This window comes from Hydra viridissima, unplaced genomic scaffold (genome assembly GCF_058129835.1).
Source record: "Hydra viridissima isolate aposymbiotic clone 2 unplaced genomic scaffold, HvirCarnegie_v1 scaffold_6, whole genome shotgun sequence".
Taxonomy (NCBI): Eukaryota; Metazoa; Cnidaria; class Hydrozoa; order Anthoathecata; family Hydridae; genus Hydra; species Hydra viridissima.
In genome coordinates, this window is record NW_028324305.1 from 14,755,168 (window position 1) to 14,765,466 (window position 10,299).

Below are 10,299 nucleotides of genomic sequence, written 5' to 3' on the forward strand. Positions count from 1 at the left end.
AAAGTACAGGTTTACAAAATATATTCGACGTATATTTAAATTAGGCAACATGGTTGATAATTGGTTGAAAATAGTTGATTTTTGATAACTGTTTTTAAAAAGTTTATTACCCCCGTCCTTAAACCTGCAAAACGTAATTATATTTCGCCATTATTCATTTTTTTAAATAACCAAAGTTTTCTTGTCTGACTTTCCAAAGTTCACGGGAAAAAAAAGTCAGACGAATTATCGTCTAAAGTAACGCTATAATTACATAAACATATTTTTGTAAATATAAAAATACAATTGACTTTAATAGACTAAAAATTTACATAACTAGTAATACTTACATAGTAAGCACTTTAACACAAAATGATAACATTGCAACTTAATCTTGCCCATTCCAGTAGCTATAATCTTACTTGAAGATCCGTTTAGATTACATAAAACGCTAAAATTTTTGGAAAACATGGCTCCCAACACACATTGTATGTATTTTGGACATTCAACTTTACTGCCAATAAAACGCAGATATTCGACCTAAAAACAAATAATGCTACATATTACAAATTTTTTTATTTAAATTATTTTTTCAAAGGTAAATGAAAATGTAATGCAGTATAATATAACTAAGGTATTAACTAAGGTATTATTAAATTACCTTTGATAAATTACAATTATAAGACTTATAAAAAAACTTATCTTTGATCTTATAAAATAATAGTTACTAGTTTAAACGCAACCTGTAGACTGCTAGAAACATTATAATATAAAAAAAAAATTCAAACTTTATAGAGCCATCTCAGATTTCATCTGTAGCATAAGGTTAAGCCTCTCAAAATCTTCCTTACGTTCAATTGGAAGGCCAGGGGGAACAACAATGTCTTCATTATCCAAAAAACTTTGAACTTCTAAAAAATTTTTTTTTTTTGCTCCAGTTCTGTTAATCTTAACTCCAAAGCTGCCAACTTCTCTATAAACATACATAAATAATTAAATAATATTTCATTACATTTGAATCTTATTGGAAAACTGGTTTCAAAAACACAATCTAGTTATTAAATTGAAGACATACACGGATGAAGGTGTTATGGAACTCAAATATTTGGAGTTAAAGTTTTAAACATTCATGTTATTTATCCCTGTAGGTGAATTGATTGCTGTAAAAATTCTAGCACATTTTTGTACTGTGTTATTAAGGTCACGGAAAAGAGCGTTATTTAAAACCTTTATCTGCATAAAAAAGTAGAAATGTGTATTTTTGTAACATGAAATATGTATTTTTTTAAAGCCTTCATCCATTTATGACTTTAATTAAAACAGAAATTTTTTTTTTTACAAAAAATATAAATAGTTTTCTTTTGTCAATATATGTCAGCATCATAATCAATGTATGTATGCGTAACACATATACAATTTATAACAATAGTAAAACAAAAAAAAACAACAAACAAATAGTTTATCCAAAACCTTACCTTCCTGATCCCCAAAATTTTAAGTAGTTTTCTCATAGTTTTTTCGAAGTCGATGTTCCTTTTAATAAAATGCTATAATTATATGCATTATATGAATATATATATATATATACACACACACACACACACACACACACACACACACACACACACACACACACACACACACACACACACACACACACACACACACACACACACATATATAGATAGATAGATAGATACAGAAATACACACATAAATAGGCGCTACTGCAGTTTCTCCCCCCCCCCCCTTTTTTATGATTGATTATGATAGAGAATTTTATGCTGATTCAGAAAAATATAAAAACATAGACCTGAAAATCAACGGAAAGTGCTTTAATTCGAAGTCAAAGTTGTAAAAAAATCCCATTGAAAACCCTAATATTCGCCATTTTTTTTCAAAACGCTTTCATTTTTAACGAAAATTAATTACCGTTACATTGCGCAATAAACAGACCTGGTTTCCATCAGCGTTTGCATTATTATTTTAAAGTATTATAACAAAAGCGTTATAACGAAATGAAATTAAAGGAAGATTTCAAATAAAGGTTGAACGTAGAATATGAGAATGTAGACAAATTGATGAATAATTATTATTGTATCGTACGCTGGTTTTTTTTATTAAAAAAAATGGTTTGAAGGTTACTATTTCTAAATTTTACATGTGATAAAACAACAATGAACTAAGTTTCAAAAGTTCTTCTTTTAGGAAAAAAAAAACTGTTGAATTCTTTTTTAAAATTTATTACAAAAGTACATTACTTGCAATATAGTTTATTCTCTAATAAATCAAAAAACGGCTATTTTAATTGTAACAAAAAATTGCGAAAAATAAACATACTTTAACGACTTTTTTAACGTAAAACCATGCTATTAATGTATTGCTTTTGTCAGCAAAAAGATCATTAACTTATTATTTTCAAAATGGCGAATATAAGGGTTTTTAGTGGGATTTTTTACAACTTTGACTTCGAATTAGAGCACTTTCCGTTGATTTCCAGGTCTATGTTTTTATATTTTTCTGAATCAGCATAATATTCTCTATCATAATCAATCATAAAAAAAAAAAAGGGGGGGGGGGAGAAACTGCAGTAGCGCCCTTAAATATACTACTATTTACGCACATATACATTTTAGCTGTATTTTAACTTTTAATAGTAGTTAAAATAGAGCTAAAATGTCTAATACAAATACAAAAATGGTGTCATCATAAAAATAAATTAAAAACTCAACCTATGTCAAAAATTGTATCTGAATATGTAACTAATGGATAAATGTAAAATATTTGTACTTACCAGCGTAACGGTTATATTAGAGAGCTTACGATTTGAAAACTGCAACGGCAACGGAGACGACAAAGGTCTGGATCGAGCGGTTGCGACTTGCAGTTGCGGTATTCCAATAAAATTAGTTACGAATATCCACTTCAAAAAAAAGAAAACATCTTGAAATAAACAAAAAAAGTTTAAGTATGGCCCCTAATGTTAGAAATAGTTTATTACTTGTATTAGAATCAAATATCATAGACGACGAGAAACTTTTACTACTGTTCAAATTAAATTTGTCCAAGAATCCAGATGTACCGTTTCGGAGCTATAAACAGTTTTGTTTAGAAATCATGTCTGATGATGAATGCAAAAGTGAATTTAGATTTCTACTTAGTGATATATATCGCTTACTCAATGTACTTCAACTACCTCAAGTTTGTATGTTATAACGGGTTAAACTCCGGTAGAAGCACTGTGTATTTTTTTAAAACGGTTTTCCTACTCATGCAGACTACTCGATATATATATATATATATATATATATATATATATATATATATATATATATATATATATATATATATATATATATATATCTGTGTGTGTGTGTATGTGTGTGTGTGTGTGTGTGTGTGTGTGTGTGTGTGTGTGTGTGTGTGTGTGTGTGTGTGTGTGTGTGTGTGTGTGTGTGTGTGTGTGTGTGTGTATTTATACTTATGTATTTATCCTAAATTTGTATCAGAAATTAGATAATTACTTTGTTACACTTTTGGAGCAAGTAGTAGTTTGATCCATTTATAAGCCGTTTTCAGAAAACGCGAATTTCAACGTTTTGACGTTGCGTAAAAAGTTTTAAAACGGCATTTTAGCAACAGTTTTCTAATCGTAAGCTCTCAAATAAGAGGTGTAGGAGGGTTTGAGTTTAAAAGTTTAGTTAAAGGTTAAAAAAAGCGTTTGAAAGAAAAAAATAAATAAAAAGCTTCAAACTAAACTAACTCTATTGAATAGTTTTAATTATTGAATGAATCTATTTGAATAATTTTAATAATTAGTCTCATGGTCTAAGTGAATATGTTCACTTAGACCATGCGACTAATTATTAAAATACGTTTATAAAGCTTACGGGAAACTTTAACGATTCAAAAACACGCGGTATACAGTCGGTTTATGGTTGGCAAGAAATGCCAACAGTTAGCCAACTATAGCCAATACTGGCCCGTCAGTTGGACCAACTAAAGAGTGTTTACTGGGTGGTGACATGAAATTTCCAAGTAGCGCTGATTTTAATTTTTTTTAGTCTGCTTTTTTTATCGTGGATTTTGAAAAAAAAAAGTTCTTTTAAATTAGTTTTCACTTGATCAGGTAGCTAAATTAATGTTTCGTTTTTTTTTTTATTCAAATTTTCCACGGGAAAAATTTAAAAGTTGAAAACTCTTTGTCGGAGAGATTTTACACTTCTGAAATTTTTTTTATGTTTTGAAATCAATAATTTTTTTTTTTGGTGTTTTTTTAAATCAAAAATTGATACTTATTTATTTTTTTTAACAAAACAAAACTCATTTACTTGATTGTACCTTTGCTGATAAAAAAGAGCTTTTAAATTTATGGGATCAATTTATTGTATGGCTATACACCTTGTACAGAAAGTTTAAACGCACTTGTTTTTTTAACGTCGATAATTCTTTTAAGAAATGATAACCCGATAAATTGATGAGATATGGTCCGAATTTTTTATGTTTATTTTTACTAATGGTTTAATTTATCGATTTAGAGAAAAAAAAAATATAAGGACACCATAAAGAAGGTAGAGGGTGATGAGAAAATTAACGGAGCAATTAAGTCCTTTCAATTTTTTGAAATAAAGTTTAAACGCACTTTGGTTGGAAAACTCGTAACTCTAATTAATTGATTGATTTTTTCTTGCAGTCTTTCGCATTTTTATCACTCAACAGCCTGCTATCGTCAGCATATTGTACTTGCATCTTTATTCTTATTTTATTTTGCAAAAAAAACTGCGTCTACGATTTTATTCAACCTTCAGCCATTTTCAACTGATAAAACTTTGTCAAAAGATCATATTTTCATGGGTAAAAGAGCTGTCTCATCGAAAATCAAATGGCAAGTCATTGGCATGCATAAAATGAAAATGAGCAATCGACAAATTGGCAAACATTTGAATATTTCTGAATTCAGCGTTCGTACAACAATAAAAAATTACTTATCGACTGGTAGTGTCAATGATAAACCTCGTATTAGGCGCCCAAAAAAACTGTCAGCTCGCGATGAAAACATGCTTTATACGCTTAGCAGACGCAACCCAAAAGCAGGAGTGTCAGCTTTGACTGCAGAAATCAATAGTTCGCTTGTAGACAAAACAGTTAGTCGTACGACAATAAGTAAGTTATTACGCAAAAAAGAATTAAATTCGTTTCATGTTGTAAGAAAGCCTATGTTGTCGTTAACCGATCGTCTAAAGCGAAAAAAATGGTGCAAAGAGCGTTTAAATTATTCAGTGGAACAATGGAAAAGAATTATCTTTAGCGATGAGTCGAATTTTGAAATTATTAACAGAAAAAACAAAAGATTTGTTCGTCGCAAAAATACGGAAAAATATTTGAAGCAACACATACACAGCCGTATTCAAAAAGGTGGTGGCTCTGTCGGCATATGGGGATGCATATCAGGCTCAGGCGTTGGCTGTCATAAAATATACGAAGGAAGATTGAACCAGTATGGGTATCGTGACATTTTGGAAAATTCGCTTATCCCTAGTTGTGATTTATTCCAAGCTGATCAAAACTGGTTATTTCAACAAGACAATGCTCCATGTCATACAGCACATTCAATTACCAATTATTTCGTTGAAAGTAATATTCGACTCATGACTTGGCCAGCACGATCACCTGACTTAAACCCGATCGAAAATTTATGGAGCTGGATGGATTATCAACTAACAAAAAAGCAAATAACAAGTCACGAAATGCTTAAAAAATAACTAACAAAATTGTGGCTTGAAATTCCAATCAAGATGATTAAAAATCTTATTGAGTCAATGCCAAGCCGATTACAAGCATGTATCAAAAACAACGGGGGTCATATCCCATATTAACATATTTCCATGACAAAAAATTACTAAGTGCGTTTAAACTTTATTGCACTTTCTTCTCATCAATTTTTTGATTTCTTGTGTTTCATATTACATTTCAGAAAAGATTTTGTGTTTTTTTCTTTGAAAGTTGTGTTTTTTTCTTAATTAATAATTGGCTAAGAAAAAAAACAATAAAAAATGAAGACGCATCATCAGATTTTCTCTTTGCACCAGTCCAAACTTACCATAATTTACAAAAAAACAAGTGCGTTTAAACTTTCTGTACAAGGTGTATATATAATTTATCATATAGGTAAAATTTTAACAGGAATTTTAACCGCACATACACGGTTGTGAACGACAGTAGCAACCTATTGGTGATGGTGGAGGAGGTGGAGGAGGACTCACCGCAATACATGCCGGAGCCGGAGCAGGGCAGATTTTCATGCAATGATGCAAACAAATTGGTGGGGGTGGTGGGGCTGGTGGGGCTGGCAAACCAGGTGGTCCAGGTGGTCCAGGTGGTCCCATAGGCCCTTGAATTCCTGGGTATCCTGGTGGTCCTGGTGGTCCTGAAAAACCTGGACTTCCTGGACTTCCCGGAGGTCCCATTGGTCCAGGAGGTCCTTGCGGTCCTGGAATTGCTGGTGGTGGTGGAGGTGGTGGTGGCGGATAACAAGGTACAGCTGGTCCAGCAGGTAGGTTAATTACTGTGGGTGGCAATTCGTGAATATTCATATTGCCAGCTCCATAACCTGCAGCTAATCCACTAGGGTATCCCCCACAACCACCTGGAGCTCCTCCGCATGGTGGAAAGCCACATGGTGATCGTTTTTCTATAAAACGATGATTAGAGAAATATAAAACTAAGTTTGTGAGAGAAATTTTTAGTTCTAAAACGAAAACAAAATTACCAACTAAAAAAACATGTATGTAAGAATAATTGTTTTCGTAATATACATGAATAATAAGGAAGATACAAAAGGGACACACAATTGAAATGATTCTTTTTACATAAAAAAGACATTTTTTTCTCAAATACTATGTAAAAAGTTAATAACATATTTGACTTGTTTATTTACAAGTACTCTATTTTTTCCCACAGCTGCATGGTTGGGGTTGGCAAAAGCAATTCATTGGAGATGGTGGTGGCGGCGGTGGTGGTGGTGGTGGTGGTGGTGGTAAACCCACACATGCTGGGGAAGGTGCTGGGCAAATTCTGATACAATGATGCAGGCACAATGGTGGTGGGGGTGGTGCTGGTGGGGCTGGCACACCGGGTGGCCCGGGAGGTCCTGGTGGTCCTTGTGGCCCATTTGGTCCATTCCATCCGGGGGGTCCTGGTGGTCCTTGTAATCCATCAAAACCGTTAGGTCCTGGAGGGCCGGGAGGTCCTGGTAATCCAGGAGGTCCTGGAATTGGGGGTGGGGGTGGTGGGGGTGGAGGAGGTGGGGGTGGTCCACAACCATAACCCCCTCCTCCTCCAGATGGAAGATTGATCACTGTCATTGGAATTTCTTGAACACCAACTCCTCCACCGCATCCGCCCTGACATCCACAGGGAGACCTTTTTTCTAAACGACAAAATAGATGATTTTTGGAAGGAATCTGATTCAGGGGACATTTGGATGCTTTTTATTTAACAAGCAATTTTAATGCTGTTTTTTTTCTGTTTGTTTGTTTTTTAAACATAAATATACATAATGCAATATAACTATAATATGTATATTTATTTAATTGTATATATGTATATATTTACAACAACAACAATTTTTTTTTAAACTTTGCCGTTGGTACAGAATAAATGATAATTCAATCTTTTAGCAGCTCTAGAAAAAATATCTTTAAACTTTTGTTTAAACGTTTTACAATGTCATAAAAACAAAAAAAGAAAAAAAAAAAAAAAGATAAAAGTGAAGCAAAAAAGTTTATTTGGTGTCAACTTTTTTATTTCATATTTAAAATACAAAATTTTATGATATATATAAAAAAGTTGATGTCATCCATGATTTTTTAAAGCAACCGTCCTTATTTTCCACAATAGCAAGGAGGCTGAGCACATTGGCATGGTGATGGTGGGTATGGCATTGGTGGTGGAGGGGGTGGATATGGCATTGGAGGTGGAGGAATACAAGCAGGCGCAGGGGCCGGACAAATTTTCATACAATGATGAAGGCAAATTGGGGGTGGGGGTGGAGCTGGTGGAGCTGGCAAACCTGGAGCTCCAGCAGGTCCTGGAGGTCCTGGAGGTCCCATGCAACCTGGCGTTCCTGGGGGTCCAGGTGGGCCCATTGGTCCTGAGCATCCTGGAGGTCCTGGCGGTCCCATTGGCCCTGGAAATCCAGGTGGACCAGGTATTGGGGGTGGAGGAGGGGGTGGTGGGGGAGGAGGGGGAGGAGGAGGAGCACAACAGCCTCCTGCTCCTCCCATTCCAGTTGCATAAGGGGAACTTCCCGATGGAATTGGAATTACTTGCATAGATGTTTCTTGACAATTACCACCTGCACAACCTCCATATCTGCAATCACAAGGAGATCTTTTTTCTAAATATAGAAAGGAGGATTGCTTTGTTGGTAAGGACGAGGACTCATAATGGAAGGTGGAAATAGTGGAAAATATTGAAAAGTTTGGTTGAAGATATTTTAAAATTTTTGAAGTTTTTTTTTTTTTAGAAATGAAAATCCTTTACTTGCCTTTTAGAATTTAGTATAAATATTAAATTTTGACAATGGACATTATTTTTTAAAAAATACTAAAACTCGACTTACCACTTATGGATTTTGCCGAAACATATGCCAATAAGGCAGACAGGATCAAAACCCTGCTATTCATCTAGAAAAAAATATTCAAGCATAAAGAATAAATAATTCAATATAAAACAAAGTAGTTCAAAAAATATTTAAATAAAAAAACAATAAAAAACTTTGATGAATTGAATAAATTTCTGCTCTTTTCAATTGCTTTAATTCTCTTACGCTTTTAAAGACAAACTTACTTTGTTTTAGAGACCTTTTGATGCACTCAGATTTAAAAGAATGTCAGAAGCCTTTACTTCGCTCTTCTTTTATATGATGTGTTTGAATAATTAAATACATGAGTTAGCAAGAGCATGTCTTGCTGTTTACATAACATTCCAAAAAGCTTGCCTTGTTGTTGCAGTATGATTTGTTCATTGATTTCCTTTAGACGTACTGAGGAGCGCACTGATTACTATAGGAGCATTGGCAGCGGGGTAGAAGGGGGGAGGGGGTTTATTTAGGTATGATTTAATGCATTTTAAAATAAAATGATATTTATGTGCATGCAATTAATTATTATTAAGGTAATAAAATGCTAATAAGTTTTGTTACGTTATTTGATTTTTTGAGCATGAAATATTTTACTTTGTTAAAAGAAAATAAGACCATAGTGGTCATTATGTGAAATACATTCTCCGAGACTTCACAAACTATATCGTAGATGATGCTTCTTTTTAACTAAATAAAGTAGAGGTTTTTCGTTTTGATTGTTTAAATCAGTCAAGTTAGTATGATAAAAAATCTTAATCTAGCTGACTAAATGGCTATGATTCATACAAAAGTTAAATTATTATATAGCTAAGCTATATACATACATAAGCTAACATGCATACATAATATGTATGTATGTATGTATGTATGTATGTATGTATGTATGTATGTATGTATGTATGTATGTATGTATGTATGTATGTATGTATGTATGTATGTATGTATGTATGTATGTATGTATGTATGTATGTATGTATGTATGTATGTATGTATGTAAAAGAGAAATGTTTAGTTTTAGTATCTACTGAGATTAAAAATAAAAGCCAGACTTTTACTTAATAAAATGATCCAAAAAATGTATTAGTTTGATGTGGTAGTGCCAACTAATAAAGACCTTAAACAAAAAGTCTGCACTTTTAAAAAAGTTTCAATCTATTGGTGAAGCACTACTGCAATTGACTTGTTATATTTTTTGTCTTATGATTATATTATATGACTTTATAAATGCTGTAATTTACTTGTACATTCTTCGCATTTTTTAAGATCATATATTTTTTTAAATATTGGTATCAAATATATTGTTTTGGTTTTATATTTTATTAAGTTTGTTAAGATTTTAAAAATTTTTTTTTTTTAATTTGATTTTACTAAGATTTTTACTCTTGTAAGATGTTTAATGGAATAAATTAAAATGTAAATTAATTATTATAACTATTATAATTCATTATAAAATGTGTATTAATATGTTTGATGGAATAAGTTCTTTTTTTTTTTTGAACTTATTTGTTTATTTTAATTAAATTACACAAACAAATATCTTTAAAATATGTGTACACTTAAAATTTTTAATTTTATTTGTCAGAAAAGCTTTTTTCTTTTTTACTTTCTTTTTCATTTACTCAGAATTTTTTTTTTTTTTTTTTTCAAATATTTTCTTTTTTAAATAAATTAAACATT

General features: G+C 32.0%; 1 protein-coding gene and 1 pseudogene across 3 annotated transcripts; both read right to left on the bottom strand.

The window, feature by feature from the left end:
- Nucleotides 1-10,299, bottom strand: part of LOC149887157 (uncharacterized) — a 563,485-nt pseudogene that overhangs the window by 485,325 nt on the left and 67,861 nt on the right.
- On the bottom strand, nucleotides 6,033-8,976 carry LOC145190016 (uncharacterized). 3 transcript variants are annotated; one of them, XM_090090287.1, is made up of 3 exons: nucleotides 8,829-8,976; nucleotides 8,602-8,665; nucleotides 6,033-7,407 (listed from the first exon to the last, which is right to left on the bottom strand). In XM_090090287.1, the coding sequence occupies exons 2-3, from the start codon at nucleotides 8,663-8,665 to the stop codon at nucleotides 6,923-6,925; spliced, it is 549 nt and encodes a 182-aa protein (XP_089946413.1). In that variant the 5' UTR covers nucleotides 8,829-8,976; the 3' UTR covers nucleotides 6,033-6,922. The 3 variants fall into 3 exon arrangements, with proteins under 3 accessions (XP_089946413.1, XP_089946412.1, XP_089946411.1); XM_090090286.1 differs by having other exon boundaries at nucleotides 6,033-6,669; nucleotides 8,829-8,975; XM_090090285.1 differs by lacking the exon at nucleotides 6,033-7,407 and adding an exon at nucleotides 7,748-8,376.

Coding starts and splice junctions, on each gene's coding strand:
- LOC145190016 (XM_090090285.1), bottom strand. CDS start 8,665: ATGAATAGCAGGGTTTTGATCCTGTCTGCCTTATTGGCATATGTTTCG. Junction 8,377..8,601: donor TTCGGCAAAATCCATAAGTG/GTAAGTCGAGTT, acceptor TTCTATATTTAG/AAAAAAGATCTCCTTGTGAT.